At 39.0% G+C, this 21342-nt stretch overlaps 1 protein-coding gene across 1 annotated transcript in view; it reads left to right on the top strand.

Moving 5' to 3' along the window:
• snap25a (synaptosome associated protein 25a) overlaps positions 1–20510 on the top strand; it is a 60565-nt gene extending 40055 nt beyond the window's left edge. The window contains exons 8-14 of the mRNA XM_034700052.1: positions 1493–1636; positions 3400–3441; positions 7265–7313; positions 11266–11383; positions 15538–15657; positions 17797–17941; positions 19321–20510. Of these exons, the coding sequence (XP_034555943.1) occupies positions 1565–1636; positions 3400–3441; positions 7265–7313; positions 11266–11383; positions 15538–15657; positions 17797–17941; positions 19321–19389 (615 nt within the window). The 5' untranslated portion in view covers positions 1493–1564 and the 3' untranslated portion in view covers positions 19390–20510. The remainder of the gene's footprint in view (positions 1–1492; positions 1637–3399; positions 3442–7264; positions 7314–11265; positions 11384–15537; positions 15658–17796; positions 17942–19320) is intronic.
• Positions 20511–21342: the final 832 nt, after the last annotated feature.

The raw sequence follows: 21342 nt of genomic DNA, 5'->3' as shown, positions 1-21342 counted from the left end.
GTGCTGTTTCGTGTTACCTTGCGGTTCCATCCCTAGTAGTTTTATGTATTCCAGTCAGATAAAAACATCTGACTGCTGTAGCTTTAGGCACAGTTGAAAGATACATTAAGAGCAAACAAATCAGTTATTGCCTTGAGGCCAAATAATGTGCTGAAAGACAAAAGGCTCTGTAGAGATAAAGGATAATGAAGACTTTAGTGGATTTCAGCCTAAAATTTGAAGAAGTACAACTTTCTAAACACTATGTTTATTAAGTGGTTTTCTTAATATATTAATTTGAGCAACAGCTTGAAATGCCTGAAGCCATGTGATTGAATGTTGAAATACTTTGCAAAATGAAATAATCAGAAGATTGAAAGGGGATTTAAGCAAGAAGCCTCTTCATACAATTTGTTAAATAAGATATCAATAGTTGTTTGAATGGTGTAATGAGAACAGTGATGCTCCAAAAAAGAGGTGAAAAAACTGAACTAACCTTTGTGAAGCTGCAGTCGATTATTTGATTTCAGTGGCATTGGTGGCACAAGTGGTCTCCTCATGTTTCATTCATTTTGTTTGGTGCTATTATCAGAGACTTTTTTACAGATATGTTTTGGTGGGGGTTTTTTTCTCTAAGGATATTCATAAAAATATGTTGCTCCCTATTTCAACCCAACAGCCAATGAGTCACCATTATATCTCAGTGGGTAGTAAGGGCCATCATTGTTCGGGGATTACTGTGGGAAGGAATTATATTTGATCCTTTGGGGGTTTCAGACATTTGAATGTTAATTGTAAGCATCTCTTTCAGTCATATCCACTGCTGATCTCTAACTCATCTGACACATGACAAGATGTTTCATGATCAGCTCTAGAGTTTGCTCCCAGTAATCCCACATCTGGTGATGCCTAACCATTTGGCTCGTTATACCAGCCTCTCATGACCTACAGAGGGAAGGAAAGGATCAAAGCTACAGGACTAACAGGCTGTTTATGTCTCTCTGTGGCTAATCCTCCAAAATCCCAGTCAACCCTGTCTGAGACTGGCATTCCTCTGCAAACATCAGTCGCCTGCTCTCCTCCCATTGATTCCTCACAAACTCCTGCTGTGGTGGCTTCTTAATCCTCCATTATACAGGCTGTGATGGTAAACAGAGACTTTGTAGACAGGGGCTCTCAGCTGGCTACCTCTAGCTTGTGTTTTGCTTTTCCCTGTAGGTCTTATTAAATGAGATCAAACATCTTTTGGTCTTTTTGTTGCTTCCCGTGCTCTTTCTTTGACTCGTTTTTCTTCGTAACCCTATCGACTGTTTTGGCTGCTGCTATTCAGACATGAAGCCAGTTGGTTAATAGCAACGTTTGTTATCTTTCGAAATGCCAAAATTATCACTTAATTTTTCATGTGTTTAAAATGATTATGCTGCCGCTGTTTATGCCTCATTGGCATCAGCTCTTTGCATTCCAACATCCAGCTTAATGTCCCTCTTTTCTGTTTTTTCTTTCTTTCTTCCAGCCCTCCCCAAATTCCCACTAGGATCTTCTCTTCCCTGTTGGAGACCTTCTCCACCCCCCACATCTAGCAGCCATGGCAGAAGATGCGGACATGCGCAATGAGCTGTCAGACATGCAGCAACGTGCTGACCAGCTGGCCGATGAGGTAAGAACAACGTGTTTCCTGCATCACTTTGGTTTTGGATGTGATGCTGCGTGCAAGCATCTATCCAGAGTCACTCATAGAGACTGAATCGTGTACATTTAGACACATTGCATAATAAATACACAGCTTTTAGGTATAACAGTATATGTGTTTTAAAGATATACCATATGAATTCTTAAATGTATTTGTAATTTCATATTGTAGAGGAGGTTTTAATGATAGAAGCAAACTCGATTCAAAAGAGTCACAAATGTAATTCAGTTCTTGATGCATAATAGTATCAAATCTACAGCACCATACTAATGTCTGCCCAGGGCTGTGGCTGTATTCATGTGTGTTTTGAAGTATGTGTGTTGTGTGTGCAGGTAATAGATTATTCATGCAGCTGACTTTACGTAATACTACATAGTATCATCCTGAGTGTGTTTTTTGTGTGTTTGTGCACATAGCAAAATGTGCACACTTATAAGTGTGAATTTTACAGAAGTGATTGTGATGGTGTGTCCATGTTCACGTGCTGGAATTTGTCTTTGAGCATGTATGTGTGTGTTTGTGTGCGTTTGTGCGTTTGTGCGTGTGTGCGTGTGTCATCAGCAGTCAGAGTTATAGACAGAGATAGTCTCCGCCATGGCCCAGAGCAGATGAACTCACACCCCTCCAGCTTCACATATGACTCACACTGGCACAGCTGAGCGGAATATTAAACACACAGTCACACACGAACACACACATGCATGAACATAGGGCATGCACAAAATGGCGGCATCAGAATAATACTTTTTGCCTCAGTGACATTGACCTACGAGATCTCTTGGGATCGGAAAACAGCTTGTGTTTTTGTTATTTCATATTGAAGATTCAAGCCCAGGTTCTAGACTGATGCAGATGAATTCTCGCTGCTTGACGTCAGATGAACAAGAAACAAATAGAAATTGAGAATCTGTGAAAATAAGAGATAAAGGAATGAGCATGAGCTGGAAAGGAGGAAGAAGGGACAATAGACTGACTACATCAAAGATGGCAGCTTAAATCAAAGCTAGTTTGATTCCTAACACCTCTTCTTCATCCCTCCTTCCCTGCTCCAGTGGATCAGCCGGGCTCCCCATGAGCTGTCTCATTGTAAGAGGAAGTTGTTATAACAGAGTGCCATCCCTGCAGAGTGGTTATGGCTAGCAATTTGTGCTGTGCAGCCACACTTCTCAGAAAGGCATGCAGCTGTATCTGTGTGTATGTCATTATCAGCACACAAGCTCTTAATGATATTAGATATCAAACAGACTTAGCGGAGGGTATAAAGAGGGAGACTCAAAGTTACTTTTCTGTGCACAGCTGCTTCATTCCAGAGAAATAAGCCAGATCTGAAACATGTTGACAGTATTCTGGCTTTGAGATTAAATCCAGATCACTGTTAGACTCACATTATTGACAGTTTTATAAGCTACATATGTTCAAAACTACCATAAGAAGACCAGGCATATTCATATTTAAGTACAAACAGAAGGTCTCTGTGAGTTCATGTCAATAAACATGCAAGATTGATCCATTTGTGTCCCTGTGATTGGCTGGATCGACTCAACTTTGTTATTCTGCATGCACACTTACACAATTCAATGACCGTACATACCAGAGACTGAAGACACCTTAAGATATGTGATTTATTTATTCTCCTTTTCACATCTGTTCTCTGTCCCTTTGATGGTGTCTTAAGATGTTCATTCATCACAGTGATTTTCAAACTAACCGTATCTTTTATTTCTCCACAGTCCTTGGAGAGCACTCGTCGTATGCTGCAACTGGTGGAAGAGGTGAGAACAATACAATCATTTTATAATTAAACTGTAAAGAATATACTACTCTGAGTCTTGGCAGAGGTGATTCACTTAGAAAAAACTGCTGCACCCTGTTCTTTGCCTGGCTCTCCTCTGGCTTTCACAAAATGGTCGGTAGTCCTCTCAGGGGATGGATAAAGTAGGATTCTGTTACTTTTATTGGATTTTTCCTTACAGAGGGGAGGAGGACAGGCACACCGTGTTAGTATAAAGTAATAAGATGTGCATATTTTGAGCTTTTTAGTGGAAAGTAATTATATTTTATAGATAAGATAATTTACTTTTGACAAATTGGACAAACTCTCAATTTCTAAGGAATCTAGGTTGGAGCAGAGCTGGATGCTAAAAGGTTCAGCGACAACTGTAAGAAGCTCCTTCTGTTTGGTTCAGATGTTGTTATATAATAAAAAGGTAAGAAGTGTTAAATATGAAAGTCAGCTTGTCTCTGTGACGGAAAATTAGAGGATTTAAACGGTAACCATGAAGTCTTATTTTGAGGATTGCAAAGCTGATCAAAAAGGGTGTTAACAGGTAGCATGGTGCAGTATCTCAAGTTTTTAGCAGACCATGACATAGCAGAGAGACTTGACTAATGGACAGTAAGAACATCTTACCCCCTCAGAGAGCATCCATCTCTGTTAACATTCAACACAATTTTAACAGTCTAATCTTAAGGCTCTGTCGTCACCGCCTGTGCACTTTTATGTTAATCACATAACGGCATAATATTGATCCTCTAGTGTGGGATTTTTCATTGCAGAAGCAGGGGAGGCACATTGTGTAAACACACAGTGGGAGCTTCAAATGCACACACAATCAGACGTACACACACACACACACACACACAGGGCTGTTCCATCCTGCCAGCTGCGCTGTTCTACGGTGCTGCTGTCTCGCCCTTGTGACGTCTTTGTGACTACCTTCAGTGCCGGCCAAGCAGCGAAACAACTCGGCCCAACCATCACGCCTCTGTGACATTTACATTGAAGGCGAGATGTTACTGGGCCGTAAATATCCCGGCAGTATACATGGGGCTTAAGACTGAGCCAGGAGACTCTTAGACTGCTCGCTTAGCCAAACACTAAGACTGGCAGCATGGAGAATCAGCCAGTCTGCCTGTTTCCAAAAGTTAAAAATACACCCAAGTTTTAAAGCTTAGTATTTAATACATGAGACATTTTCTGCTCTAGCTAAAGATGCACCAGTCTTATTTCTTTTCTAATCAAGGATGGCCTGCGCAAATGATTTGTGGACTGACTAGCAAACTGGCCACTGTTAGGTCTTTTGGTTGTCACCGTATTGATTTATAAACCTACTGAATCCATATTCAAGACTCAGCTGTAACATACAAATTATTACAGTGCTGTGCTCCAACTTGTCTCGTCAGATGCTGAGTAAAGGTAATCTTTATTTAGCTGGATGTCATATTTGAATAAAAACAGTTTCATGACAAAAATTATAGAGCAGCAGCCGACACATGATTAAACAGAAGGCTTTTAAATCCCAAGGAAAAACACATTACATACAGTAATACATCAACGAGGCAGAAAGATTGAGTTATGTGTTAGTGAGTAAAAATTGTTTCAGCCTTAAATGAGCACTTTAATTATTTAACCATGTTATGGATCAAGGATGAGTGAACCATGTGTTGTATTAATAGCATAATATGTGAAATAAACCAACATCAGAGAGTCAGAGACAGACATAAGCATGCACACGCAGACCATGTACATTGCTGTCCTACACTGAGACTAAAGGCAAGGAGAAACAGGGGCAGGAAGACTCAGAGTCAATTCAAAAAGCCGACAAAAAATGGAAGGAATGAAAGGGAGAGTGAAGGAAAGAAGAAAAGGCGTGGACAGCCAGTGGGGGTGGGGGGGCGTCTAGCAAGCTCTCTGTGCTGATCTCAAGGTCATATTGATCATCAGTCGACGTGTCTCACCACACAGCCCCACCCTCCTCACACTGCAGGAAAAAAGAGATTAACAAATACAGCTTTTGATGTTTCTACGCCATCGTCACACAAACCGGCAACAAGGTTTGCATGCTCACATTTAGGATACTCTTGATATGACTCATTAATCATTCAAACGTGTGAATTTAAGAAATCCATCAAAATGTAGAAGAGGGGAGGGGTGGTTTGAAATGTTGCAGTCATCACTTAATATGTTGCTTTGAAAAAATAAAGAAATACTGTTAAAGAAATGACTGTGCCTCAGTTTAGCTGCAATCATGAGGTAGAAATAAGATATTCAGATGAACGAAGAATGTCATTATACTCTACTTCCTGTAGGATCTGACTGCAATGTCTAATCCATAATTTGGTGCTAATGAAAAAGCTGTATATGTGCTTTCATTCTGCCAAATTATGTTTAATATTTACATATAATAACAGCTGATTTGAGTGAGGCTTCAGCACTGAACGGTCTCCAGAGCTGTATTTGATCACGTTGGATTCATCCTCGGAGATCATCCCTCCACCACTCTGGGATTTCTCTTGGGCTGAAGCTTGCAGAGCTACAGAATAATTGATACGCCACCTTCTCCTTATGGCTCCCTTCTCGCCTCTCAAACATCAGTGTGGTTTCCTCCCAAACTGCTGAGAAGGCAGGGGGGGATGGTGTGTGTAATCATGTGTATGTGTGCATCATAGTGTGTTTGTACCCTGACACACCATAATCGTATTTATGCCTATCAGGCTGTACCAGGTGCCACATCTAAGCATGGCAGAGCTGCATTTCTAAGGAGCAGAGAGGAAGAAGAGTGTAAGCAAGTGTCACTCTCCTCTGCCTGCTCTCTGCAGGATCAAAACCTGCAGCAAACCAACCCTGTCAATGACTTAAAGCTTTACTGCTGCACTCATAGCCCAGCTGTTCAAAAGGGTTATAGTCTGAGAGGAAGGAAAATGTGAGGGCTGAAAAAAGACAATCTTCATTTTAAACATGAAGGAAAAATAGTCTGGCTTAGATCAGAAGCTTTACTTGTGCAAGGTCCACGGATCTAACAGCTGCTGATTCTCAGACAGAATGAGTGTTTGGATCCTGGGTTATTTATTGTGCCATTTGTACATTAAAATCCAACTGCATCCTTTGCTGTCAGCAGTACTGTTGTTAATCTCCTGGGGTCTATTTCATGCTTAAGGTGTAATGGCCAGATGACCACAGTCTCTCTAATCAATACCGACCTCCAGGCTAATGTAAGGGGAGCAAATATTCTAATTTGTGTCATTGGGTGAACAAGAACACAAACAAAATGATCCCAGGGTATTAGGTCAAGTAGTTCATCAGACATCCTTTGATATTTGAAGTTGTGTTCTGTGTTTGACTTTTGATATTTAGTGAAATAAATCCACATTTTGGTGCCAAATAAAGCTCTTCAGCGTCTGGCTGTAGCTTTATATGAAGGAAAAGAATGTACAGACTTGTGATTAATATAGTTTCACTCATATAACTCTACCTAAACCAGTTATCAAAACCATCTCCACACTGGTGATCCAGGGCTAACCTGGCTGAGTGTCATTATCTGAACTCATTGTATTTTAGTGCATTAAAGAATCTAAAATCAAACATGCTAAATGTTGGGAAACAGTAGGTAACAATTAATATAACTGCAACTCTGCACCACAAAAAAACATTACTGTGAAAGGTCAAAAAGCAAAAGGTGAAGGGGAAACTGCTTACGCTTGCTCATATTTTTCAGTGGTCACTGATTTGTTAAACTGCTGTAGCCTCATACCTGACCTCTATTTCCTTTTATGCTCTCTCCCTCCATCATCCCTCATTTCTACTCTCGGGAATAGAGCAAAGATGCCGGCATCAGGACTTTGGTTATGCTGGACGAGCAGGGAGGTAAGACTGCAAGGAGGGAGATACTATTTTGTGACATTCCTGTTTATAAAGCGACTAAAAACAAAGCTATTAACATTTAATTAAACAGTTTAATGATTATATTTTCTGTATTCAGTAAAATAAATAAGTTCTGCTTTTATGAAAAAAGGGACATTATAATCTACACATAGCATTGTTGGTGATATTTTTATCGTCTTTGAACACGTTAATATATTAATTGTTTCATATGTAGTTGCTTGTTTTCATTTAATGCTTTTTCTTCTCTGATTCATTGTTTTTATTGATTTCTTTAGATTTTCTGTTTGGGTTTTGATTCTGTGCATGGTCCGTTTGATGAAGAGTGCCCATTTAACTTGAGGAACTTTCTTTCTTTAGCTTTCCTTAACCTTTTTTTCCTTTGGCTAACATTCTTCTTTTTGTGTTTGCCTAACTGCTTTTGGTTTGCCACAGGCTTTCTTTTATGTTCTTTAGATAACAAGGGCAGCAGAAGGAGATTTATTAAGTGCCAAATTATTTCATGCTAACCCCTGCAGTGCCAAAACCTACAGCTCATCATCACGATAAATCACTCATGTCCAGAATTTACCTGGGTCAAGTGTTGATCCTGTAGCTGCTGATGGCAGGGGGGCTGTCCTTGGATCTATCTGGGCTTCAGTCTTCTTCAGACATCAAAACATTTTGATGTTAAAATGATGCGAAAGAAGACATGTTGGTGAAAAAACAACTCGCCTTAAGTGTGATGCCAACACATTATACATTTCACAACATCAGCTAATGAGCTGTGAATCAACAAACAATCAAGTTTACCATATTTAGCAATGTAACATACGATAACAGTGATATTATCCCACTGGTTTTGGCCTTTCCTGTAAATAATACAAGGAGTCTGAATGCCCAGCATGTCAGAGAACGCCTCAACAGGCCCTGCCATCATGCTAACAGTCCAGCGGTGTAAAAACACAAGTGGTGGATTTTTAAAAGAAGGCAGAAAAACGATCGATTTAGCTGGTAGTGACAAAATTTGTATCACTTCTCCACCAACCCATACACTGATTTGTACAATCCCTGGTCAGATGCAAAAAAAATGAAAGGTCAACTGTGCAACATTGACTCGTTGATATTTATAATGTGAAACTGTAAAAGGGAATCCTTCTCTTCATTCAGCTCTAGGTGGGACTTAGCCCTCAGCTTTCCCATTGGCTGGGAGGCATGTTTCACCAATCCCATCAGAGAGAGCTTTAATTGCACCGTATGATTGTTTACTCAAGGGGATAAAAACTCTATCCCTTTTGTGATCCATTTATCCTCTCAACCCCAGTGTCCAAAGAGCTATTCTACACCACAGGATCACCTCTCCAAAACCAATTTCAATGGTTGGCTGGACACACAGGCGGCTGTAAGCCTGAGCTGACCTTTGACCCTGTGTTATTGATTTTATGCAGGCAGGAGCCTGTAGCTAAGTTGTATGTGATTCTGTAGAGGTTTGCTTTTTTGGTGAAGTTAAATATAAACCCATGACAGCTGATCATTTTGTCTTTACAGTCATTCTTAAATCAGCACAGCATGACCAAGCTATTACCCCACTCACTGTAATAACACAGATATAACATGCATCCCTTTCATGGTTTAATATTCAGTATTTACATGAATGCATGCCATCCAGGGATTTTACAAAACTAAAAAAATGTCAATGAATTACTTTTTGAATCCGCTCCATATTTAACTGTGCCTCACCCTTTCACACGCTGCCTGCTCCCTGTTTCCTTTAACCACAAGCAGGATGGTAAATTCTTTGTGCTGCAGAAAAGTCACCAGCCACCACATCAGCATGACAAAGGCCCTGACGCTCATAAACCAGAATCCTATTATACTTACAATCCATGAAATTCCTGAAATATTTGCAAAGCCAGACAAAGCAGTGCAGGCGGTTTTAAGCCAAGTAAGCAGGTTTATTGACTACATTGTGGCAGCAAATTCTAACAATGCGATAAGTCACATGTGATATGTGAACCAACAGAGAAGCTTCTCGAAGGGTTTCTTTATTTAGAAACATATGACTGCCATGCATCCATTCACAGCCTGTAAGGATCATGTATGTGCTCAGGTGTATAACCCCAATTCCAAAGAAGTGTGGACGCTGTGTGATAGAAGTGCAAATACAACACATCAAATGCAAGAAATTGTAATGTTTAATGAGAAATATATTCTCTTCAAATTGAGGTCAGCAGCATGTCGTTAAACAGTTTGGACAGGTACAAGAACACACTACAAAGCTTTTTATATAAGTCATCTGGAGGAACGTCCCCAAACTGATTTGGTTAACTTGCAATGACGGGCTCTAAAAAGGGCCAGAGAGGCTGAGTCTCTCAGAGGTAAAGATGGGAAGATGTTCATCACTTTGTGAGTGACTACATCACAAAATAGTACAACAATTCAATTTGATATGTTGTCTTTGAACTATTTTAAATGTGATACAGGGTTTATGAGATTTTCAATCCTTCAAATTCTGTTTTACTGGCATTTTACGCAGAGCCCAAACCTTTTTGGAAATGGGGTTCAAGTAACATTTATTATCAGCAGCTTGTACAGCTGCCTTAAGGGCTTATTCAGGATAAAGAACATGTATTATTGCACAGTGATAAAGCTACCCAGTGTCTCGTTCAGTTTAGGCTAAGAATGATGTATTATTTTGAAAAGGAGCAACTTTAGCTCACTGCTGGAGCGAAAAAAACAAAAAAACATACTAACTAAACAAACAAACAAACAAATGAATAAATAAATATAAAGTGGTAAAATAAAAAGTACATGATGCATTCAACATGTCTTTACTTTAGACTAGAAATGTTTTAACATTAGCTCTAAAATTGATTTTAAAAATATGTACTTCTGGGGAGCAGTTTCATAGTCTTGTTCCCTGGCTTAGACACTTAGCATGTGTAAAACGACAACAACTAAAAAAGAATAAACATTTAGTGTTTTTTTATTGTTTCTCTTTCAAAGAGCTGGATAGAAATGGGACACACATTTTATGTCTGTATGCTAAATATGAAGCTACAGCCGGGAGACTGCTAGCTTAGCGTTGACACTTATTAAAGTAGCGGCTAATGGCTATCTCAGCTCTCTCTTTGGTTGGGTTGCTACAAACATGTCTAAAGATCACTCATTGATGTCTCATGTCATTCATATTAAGTTCGCAAAAAGTGAGGTTAAAGAACAAGATGGGTTTTTCTCTAATCTGTGGTCAAATCCAACAAAAGCTAATAAAACTGAGATTATTTTTTTTAGCGAAAGAGCCGGCTAGCTATCACATTTCATTTCTTGTTTTTATGAGACGCTACCCAACAACTTGATGTAGCTTTGTTTCAGCATACAGATGTAAAATGTAATAACCATCCTAATGTAATTCTCAATACAAATTGAATAATACATTTCCAAAAGTTTGAGGAGACGTAATATTTTAAGTTAAGTCTTAATTTCGAGTTGTGATACGCAACGCTTACACACAGTTGAGTAAACGTTTCTCTCAATTACTGCTCATCATGACTCATATTTCTGTCACTCAGTCAATAAAATTCATTCCATTACTGTCATCCCTTTGTCCTGACCAGAGCAACTCGATCGTGTTGAAGATGGCATGAACCATATCAACCAAGACATGAAGGAAGCCGAGAAAAATTTAAAAGATTTAGGGAAATGCTGTGGGCTTTTCATATGTCCATGTAACAAGTAGGTACTGACAACGTGCCCCAAAGGTCCTTTACATATGTGGTGGCGTCCAGTTTTTCCTCTTTTTTTTTTCGTTTTCGCATTACTTTCTTTCGTCACAGTGAGTGTCTGAAGTTGTTGTCTTCTCTCCTTTGTCCTTTCTTTATCTCTCTCTTCTTCTCTTCTTCTTCTTTTCTCTCTTCTTGTGCTTCGTTCTGTGGGGGATAAATGACTTGTGTTTAATCAGAGCAACTGGAGCGCATCGAGGAGGGAATGGACCAAATCAATAAGGACATGAAGGATGCAGAAAAGAATTTGAACGATCTAGGGAAATTCTGTGGTCTTTGCTCCTGTCCATGTAACAAGTAGGTGCTGCTTGCCTGCCTGCCTGCCTGCCATTAAGAAATAAGAGTAAATATCTGAGGAATCAAAAAAATAATCGAGGTAGAAGTGACATCATGATGGCCATCAGCCAATACTCGCTCTTCTACAGTCTGAAACAAACCTAAACTTCCCTTTGCATCTTTACGGAGTGGACACAGGAGGCCATGACGCACTGTCAGATATCGAACACACAGTCACACCTGAAGTCAACTGAAATTTAAATTCTTCACATTCAACGTAAGGGAAAAAAATCAGATAATACTATTTGAATTAATATAATTTATCTCTAACAGCTAGCATTTTAAGATGCTGATGATATTTTACAAATGTGGGACCCATCATGTTAGCTTCATATTCTGCAGTGCAAGCTAGCAAGTAGCTAAACAAGTTTCTCAAACATTAGCTGTTTTTATTTCACTTTGAGTTGTTCAAAACACAGCTGCTGCTAACCACTAGCTTATGACCCCAGTCAAACATTTAATGCCTTTGTGTTTGGTCTAATAGGACAAACTACACCTATTGAAATACATACTGACATTCTCTGTATTAACCAAAAAATCATGCTCCACCCAGTGAACTTTAACAGTGCCATCACTGCAGTACAATGAACAAAACCTGTTACCTTTTTGGTATTAACAATGTTTACAGAACAACAGCACTAACAACACAATCATTTATCAATATACTCAGATTTTTAATCAAAACCAAATTTAAATTTCAGTTCCACTTTGAGGTGAATTCAGACAATGCAGACACACACTGCGGGCACATGCAGCAGCCTTTGGTACTGTTGGACGTTCACCAACAGATTGGCCCCCCGACATACAGTATCCCAGGATTCATAGCTACCTAAATGTATCTTTGCTGCTGCTTTTGCACTGTCCAACCAGAGATGCACATATGGACTGGGAAGATCCAAATCCTTTAAAGCCATCCTCAAAAAGTCCAGTCCTTCACGTAAGCACTTCCTCACTTAGTCAAGGTCATGGTTCATCTTCAAGTGCCTCTCTTATCACTCTTCTACCAAGTGCCATTCTCCAAGCGCCCTATTCTCTAAGCGTCCACTTCTCCAAAGACCTTTATAACAGGAGTCATCTACAGTATATGCAGCTGCAGCCAATGTAGAAGTCTCACTCTTAATATTCCTCATGATTCCTCCAGAAATGGAGTTAGTTGCATTAAAAAGTGGCCCTCCAAACATTCAAATGACAGAGATTCAATCAAAAGAGCAGGGCTGTGGCTTCCAAAGCATCTTGGTAGTCTGATCACTTCGTCTGTTGACTCCTGCTGGAGATCTGGTGATCTTGGTACTAAAATGCCTTTGGTCAGCCTGGTCCAGAACTGTTTGACACTTCTCCTCATCTGCATGATCTCTACCTCTATCGCACCGCTCTAACATTGCGTAGATCTTCACCTCTTCGCAGGATACGAAACCTTTCTGTTTCCCCCCCAAAGCACCCTTCTCCCCCTACTACCATTTTGAACCACAAAGTGCCAATGACATGGAATGACTGGCGAGCATGACCCTTTGAATGCTCATGCATGCATGACAATGCAACTCATAACAGGACTGCTACATATGATGATGCTGTGATTAACAATGAAGTTGATATTGATGATGTCTATGGTGATGATGAACAAATCTTTGTTTTATTCAGCACAAGCAGTATAAAGCCTGCTGTCTTTTTTTGGTGAATGGGGATTCAAAAGAAGAAAGTCAAGTCAATTTTCTCTTTTTCTTAATTGAAGAATGCTTAAATGTAAAACAGGGATTTGAGAAAAAGTAATAAAACAGACACAGGCAAGACGTTTCATTGTGAAAAGAAAGGCAGTGAATGCATCACTGAAAAACAAAAGTGACCCAGTGTGACACGTTCAAAGCAAACTGAGAAAAACAGGAGTGATCTGAGTCGTTCCTGGGAGATGGAAACTAGGTTAGGACACATGCGCAGTAAGATATTTCACTGTTGCAGACATGTTGGTTCTGTAAAATGGGTACATCATGCTGCTGCGCATGTACCGCGTGGTACCCTTGACTTTACATGGCTGAGCGTGGCGATCCAGCACACTGCCTTGTTTTCCTTCTGCTTCTGCTGCAGTTTCTCTGCAGTGCCACCTCTCCTGCAGAGCACTAAGCTAAATTCCCCTTTTATCTGGCACTGGCTGTTTCAACATTACTGTTCGCTAAGCTGCCTCTCCTGAGGGGCGCTCACTCACATGTAGGTCAGCCGTATCAGATAGTGGCATGATAGCCTGCTGGGAAGTTGACTCAAAGTGAATGCACACATAGATGGACGCTAGAAAGACAAAGGACACGTTTTTCTGATGGAATTTTTCAACACTTAAAGAGAGAGACTTAATTCCATTATACGAACCAGGATATGTCTTAATCCCCTCAGCATGCAGGCTGTCAGAATTAGCTGACTCCTGAAGTTTTGGTGCTTAATGTTTTGGATTCTGACTGTCTTCATGCCACTGTTGGTGGACTTTGATTGTTGTAAAGCTTCATTTGGAGTCAGCAAATGAATTAAAAAGGTTTCAGTTTTACCATTGGGTCTGTAATACTCATAAGATCTAATCATATCATCTCATTTCAGCAGCAAAGCTGATTAGAAAAGTGCATTATATCCATTCTGAGGCTGCAGGGAAGCAAAAGCACAGGATGATAGACTGGATGTCAAATGAGAGGAGAGAAGAGGAGAGAAGAGGAGAGGAGAGGAGAGGAGAGGAGAGGAGAGGAGAGGAGAGGAGAGGAGAGGAGAGGAGAGGAGAGGAGAGGAGAGGAGAGGAACAGACTCAGACAAGGGTAGCATGTGTGTTTACCACACTGGTGAGTGTCAGCAGGGACAGAGAGCCAAGCATAGCTTTGCCTCAGTCCATTTCTATTAATAAAGCAGTGTAGGAGGCTGAGCAATCACCATCCCTGATACAGCTAAAACACATCCACACCGCACTCTTTGGTTATGCAAAAAGAAAAAAAAGATCCTATGAAACTGTTGAACAGGTGCAGACAAAATATGTATAGAAATGAGATTAACGGCTCATGAATATGTGTGTTAATCTGCCTGAAAGATAAAACATGTCAGCCTGGCCAGTCTTCAAAAAAGCCTTAAAATATATGAGACACAAACATGATAAAACTTCAACCTCTACCTCTGAAACCTTTCACTCTGTTCCGACTGTGTGGTGCCAAATCAGAAGCTGAATCTTAACGGCAAACTGAGGTGACATTCTTGATGCCACTCAAAACAGCTACAATTTAATAATCTAATTCTTTACACTGTAAAGACAGACGTGTATACAGATGAATCTGACTCCTCTTCATCACTGCTGAGCTCAGAGTCTAGAAGCAGAGCAGTGATATTTAAAGATCACAAAGCGAGGGAGGGGTTAGAGGTGCGGGTGTTACAGCAGGTGTTATTCTCTGTTAACTCACTCCAGTTTCTTTTTTTTAATTTTGTTTTGTTTTCTTCTGTCATTTGGCAGTTTGTTCTCCACGTTAACCGTCGTACCTCCCAACAGTGTTACAGTCCTGTACACTCTATGTTTTGTGTGTCTGCTACAAGCTTGTCTCCTCTCTGTTTTCTGTCACACTGGGACATTTAATTGTGTGTGGGAGGGTGGGGGGTAAGGTTTATGATTTCAACCTCACAGAAAGTGGGATGGTTTAAAGAAAAAAGTGGAAAGGGGAGAAGTATTTCTCCCATATTTGGTCATATTACACGTAGAAGCTTTTAAATGCATGCTTAATTTCAAACAAGAGACAGATGTGACTTGTGCCTGATTCTGAACAGTATGTTATATACCTACAAGATATAACATCACACACATTGATATTGTGTTAACAACAGAATGAGTCTGAACTTACTAAACCCAATCTACCAACCAGTCTCTGCCTGCTATGCTTTGCTTGATTTAGTCTAGTCCCTATCATATATTTATGTACCGTATGCATGAACCCAAATAACACCTTTGTGTCAGTTGATCACGCCACATACAGAACCTCAAATCCAAGGCTATCTATGTAAATGTAACAAATGGGAAGCCTGCCTGGTTGAGGTAAACAATAACATGTTTGGTCAAACTGTGGAGTAACTGTCCCTCCTCAATCCTCACCTTCGCTGTCGATGGACAGGATGAAGAGCGGAGCCAGCAAGGCCTGGGGGAACAACCAAGACGGGGTGGTGGCCAGCCAGCCCGCCCGCGTGGTCGATGAGCGCGAACAGATGGCCATCAGTGGAGGTTTCATCCGCAGGTATGAGAGGCTTGAGCTTTATTCATTGAAGTACTTGAAGTTTAAAATAGACTGGTAGGAAAGAAGGAAGAGGGGATGATGTGATGGGTTGTTAAGGTATGAACAGGTGGACAGAGAGAGGTACTGTATGTGTATTCATATTGGAGGAATATGGGTGTTCTGGAAACGGAGAGATGGTGCAGACCTTTAGGGGTGTAAGCATATTATGAATGGATGCACAGAGAAAGAAATCGCATAGTAAGTACAGATTTAAGATGAGACATTTTGAAAATCTGAATTTTTGATTGCTCTCTGGGAATTAAATATAAATACTAAGCTTAAGGCCTTATATCAAATATGAAACTACAACAAGGATATAGTTAACTCTGGCATGGTTAAGGGAACCAATGATCTCAAGTCCAGCAACTCAGATCACTACTTTTTTGTAATACGTTGTTTATTTGAACATTAAAACATAGTAATGTCTTCTGCCGGAGACAAGAGGAGAAAAAAACCTCTGACCAGGCTTTCTTTAGCTTTGGTTGGGAGAAGATCAACTATTTCTAGGAACCCTGTTCCCTTACAGTGAACTTGTGGAGTTTAAAAATGAAGTGAGTTGTATAGGGAAAATTAAGCATTTTCCCAGCTTGACAAAAAAAAAGAGATAAGATAGGAGAGGCTTTTTTGCTCCATTATGCCTGTATTTGATAGGAAAGCTGTAGAGAGACAGGACATGTTTGAAGGAGAGCGTGGGGAATGATGTGCAACAAAGGGACGAAGTTGGAACCCACAGTATCTACGATAAGGACTATCGCTTCTGTATACTGGGCGCACTTTAACTGAGCTAAACCGACGCCCCAAGAGAGACTTTTTAATCACACGCACAAGAAAGGTTCTCTCTCGAGGATCAGCTGCTAAACCTTAAAGACCCCATATTTAATCCTGCTTTAATAAATAATATGACAACACTGGCTAATTTTTTATGAGCATATACTCGCTAAACTCATAACACCTGGCATCAGCCTGTGAGTTGTACTTCACAGTATTTAGTTCTGTTTAGTAACAGAAAATGCTAGCATATAAATAAGGTGGTTATGATAATACCCATAAAGCATCAACATCTGAAAAACAATCATTGTAGAAGTATAAGCATGCTGACAGTAGCATATAGTTCAAGCCTTAATTTGATTTTGATAATGCCGCATTGTGACCGTTAATTCAATTTAGAGGTGTGCTAATGAGCTGTCGCCAGTGAAAACACTCTGAGTAACATTTATAACTACAAGTGAGGAAATTCTACCAGCATCTTTAATGGCATCAAGAGGTTATGTGACATTATCTACAAGTCTGCTGGTTGGGTGTTTAGGGACACGAGAGAAAGCTGAAGTTAAGTGGATACGAAGAGGCAGAAAGGAGGTCAGGAGTTTAATTAATTCTGTGGCTCTTATTTCTTTGTCTCATACATCTGTAATATAAAACATCTGTAAACTGAAGTGATGATGATTTGATCCCAATAGACTTAGACAAGCAAATGTGCCGTGAAAATTTCAACAACCTGCTGGAGTCTTTATGTCGCACCTTACAAATTGAAGTTCAAAGACTGTAATGATCAAGAGTAATATTATTTGAGTTGTATTTTATGTTTCAGTCCTATCCCAATATTAAATCTCTGCCATGTGTAAATGTAATTTTCTTTTAATCCATATTCATCCCTGTGAACTCAAAATGAATTCAAAAGGTTATTTTGTTCTTTTAATTAAATTGGACCAGATTTGAAAATGGGGAGGTATCGTACTTACTGTGTGTTATCTCTGTTATTAAATATTAAAATTATTAATCAGGTGAAGCACATTGTAAAGGACAAAGTATTTTGAGCAGTAAGTAATTAGATCTACAGGAAGTAATTACTGGGTGTAAACAGAATATAAACTCTGATGCAAAGATTCTCCATAGTGTCCAGATGGCTGCTCTGAGTTCAGACTCCGGGTTCTTTAGAAGACACAAAAGAGATCAGAGGGGAAATATGGAAGAGAGCATCACAAAGGGCTCAGGCATCACCTTCCTGAACCTGGTCAACATGGCAATATGTGGTGTGTGTGGCCTGGTGTTTATACAAACATCAAAGTATTAAAAATCGCCCTTGTGTGTGTTTGTGTTTAGGGTAACAGATGATGCCCGAGAAAATGAGATGGACGAGAACCTGGAGCAGGTGGGAGGCATCATTGGTAACCTGCGCCACATGGCTCTGGACATGGGCAACGAGATCGACACCCAGAATCGCCAGATCGACAGGATCATGGAGAAGGTAACACACAGGAGAAGATCTATATATATTTTTTTGTCTTGTTTATTACACTCTTATATTTATTAATTTTGCATTATGTGCACAATTTATCTTTATTCAACTATTTCTAACTTTGTAAATGATTTGAAATGTTTAATCTTTATAGTATAGTATAGTATAGTATAGTATAGTATAGTATAGGATAGGATAGGATAGGATAGGATAGGATAGTACAGTATTGGCTAGTATAGGATAGGATAGGAAAGTATAGTATAGGCTAGTATAGGATAGGATAGGAAAGTATAGTATAGACTAGTATAGGATAGGATAGGATAGGATAGGATAGGATAGAATGGCATAACATTGTGTAGTATAGTACAGTATAGTACAGCATAGAATATCATAACATAGTATAACATAGTATAGCATAGCATAACATATTATAGTATAGCATAGCATATAGTATAGTATAGTATTGTATAGTTTAGTATAGTATAGTATAGTATAGCATAACATATTATACTATAGTATAGCATAGCATAGCATATAGTATAGTATAGTATAGTATAACATATTATAGTATAGCATAGCCTAGCATATAGTATAGTATGGTATAGTATAGTATAGTATAACATATTATACTATAGCTTAGCCTAGCATATAGTATAGTATAGTATAGTATAGTATAGTATAGTATAGTATAGTATAACATATTATAGTATAGCATAGCATAGCATATAGTATAGTATAGTATAGTATAATATAACATATTATAGTATAGCATAGCATATAGTATAGTATAGTATAGTATAGTATAGTATAGTATAGTATAGTATAGTATAGTATAGTATAGTACAGTATAGTATAACATATTATAGTATAGCATAGTATAGCATATAGTATAGTATAGCATAGCATAGCATAGCATATAGTATAGTATAGTATAGTATGGCATATCAAAGTCAAATTCCTTGTTTACTGAAGTCAAAATTTCTTGTGTGTTCAAGCATACTTGGCGAATAAAGCTGATTCTGATTCTGATTCTGATCATAGTATAGTATAGCATATAGTATAGTATGACATAACATAGTATACTAAAGTACAGCATAGCATAGCATTACAGCATAGCACAGCATATATCGTATTTTCACTATATCCAAGGCCCTCAATGTTAGCTAAAGCTATAATCCATCATAATTCCATTGTAGTTTTATGGTATTCATAGATCAAATTTAAATTGTATTTAAAAGTTGTTACATCTGTTTGGCATTGAGGAGATTTCTTACTACTCAATCTAACTGAGTTGTAAAGAGCATAAATATAACAATAAAAAAATATTGTGAGATAGCAGCAAGCTTATATCCTTCTCCTGCTTCTGTCTCCTCTCCTCCTCCACCCAGGCTGATTCCAACAAGACCAGGATTGACGAGGCCAACCAGCGCGCCACAAAGATGCTGGGCAGTGGCTAAACGCTATAAGTTCAGAGCGTGGGCTTCCCGCGCCGCACGTCGTCAGGCGCTGACATGCTTTCATCATGGTATTGACCTTCTAGGTTTGCACACATGCACATATCACCTCCCCTCCCCATTGTAAATGTTGTTCTGTGTGTCGTCTGTCGAGCTTTTTCAAGATGATTGTCCTCGTAAAAAGATGATTTCTTATACTCCGTATATCATTCTTTCCAAAGGTTGTATATAGTGCTGACTTGATGGCTCTCTAGCTCACCTGTGAAGTTTTTATCTCTTTATCAATATATATATATCATATATTATAAAATATATCATATATAATATATAATATATATATATATTTAAAAGTACACTGCTCTGGATGATACGTATATAATAGGAATGCTATACAAGCTGTTTGTTTGATTATTTTCCTTTTCAGTATCTCAGTATCGTCTTAGTAAAACTGTGTCATTCCATTTAGGCTACTGTCATGCTCCTTATTTTGGTGTTGTTATGACAAAAGGGAGAAGATGACGGAAAAACATGAGTAACGATACACTGAGCAACGATACAGATGTAGAGGATTGCAAAGAGCACTTACAATCAAAAGGCAGTTGGTACATTTTCCTTCATTGCAATCATACTGAGTTACTGTTTAGACAATGTGCAACTAGACTCTCTGTAGCTGTATTAGACATTGCATTCCAAGTGATGTGAATTGTGCGTTCTCTGCATGACAAATGGTAGATTTTAGTCTTATAAATAAAACCTGTCTGAAAAATATATATAAAAAATGATAACATGGCAGTAGCAAATTGACAAAACGCATGCTCAGTATTAGGACACAGTTGATCGTTCCATACTCCTGCAAGTTTGCAATAGTGCCACTCTTTTTGTCTCGATATATTTACCGACTGTGACCATCTCGTTGTAAAATAATGCAAAAGGGATCAAAAAAGTGAGTTCAAGATGAAAAAATACGAGGACTTGGGGTTGTATTGCAAAAAATGACCTGTTTTCTAAATGATTATGCAGTTCAATGATGACGATGTTGACTATGTGCTGAAAGATGAGGACTGGTTGTGTACTGTAACATAGGTTTTGGATGCTCTGAAAAAAATAAACGTTTGCAATGTAAAGCAAAGACGCATATTTCTGAGAGACCTTACTTTTATAAGAAGACTGTATCTGTAAGTTTATTCTCCCCGTGTGGTTTGTTATTGGTAAAAATAATAATAGTACAAAATAACAGTAACTATACTCTGAAACAAAAAAACATCAAAAGGGTTTTTGTTGCTTCTGTACTTTAGAGCTATGCACACCAAATCGCCAAAATGCTGAGTAGTTAGAGTAAGGTGATTAAATACCCAAACCTGAATGACACAATAGGTTAAACCGTGAGATTGATGTCCTCAACGCATGTAATATTAAAGACTCCCTCTCTGTATCCTGTCAGTGTGTGAAGTGGTGGACATTTTGTAGCTAGCTGAATTGATTAAAAGTAATAAACCCTAGTCCCAATGGTGTCTGTCTTTATTGCTCCTGTGAGTCGAGAGCCTTTTGAATCACTGAGTTACAGTGGGATATTTAAAGAGGAACACGTTGTGCATTTGTACACGTAGGCTATCACTGATGCGGCAGACAGTCCACCTTGATGTCAGTCTCTTCACCACTCGTTACAAAATCCTTCTCAGGCAAAAAGCAGACCAAGCTTGTCAATGAAATCACCGTCAATACATTGCAAGAGAAAAAAATATGCAGGCTGAGAGTAGTTATTTATTTCTTGGGAAAAATCTGTTTACCCTTCTTTTCTGAAATGAAGAGGATCCAAAAACTAACTGAAAGAAAGAGCCAGTGAAAAGCACTCCTATTGAGGATACACATTCCTTTAACATCGCAGGCCCAGATGAGACTGTCTCAAATGTATTTATACAACATTTTATCCTCAGTGATGATACGTGTTTGCTTTGC

Source organism: Notolabrus celidotus, chromosome 13, assembly GCF_009762535.1.
Source record: "Notolabrus celidotus isolate fNotCel1 chromosome 13, fNotCel1.pri, whole genome shotgun sequence".
NCBI lineage: Eukaryota > Metazoa > Chordata > Actinopteri > Labriformes > Labridae > Notolabrus > Notolabrus celidotus.
This window is presented reverse-complemented; position numbering and strand designations above follow the sequence as displayed.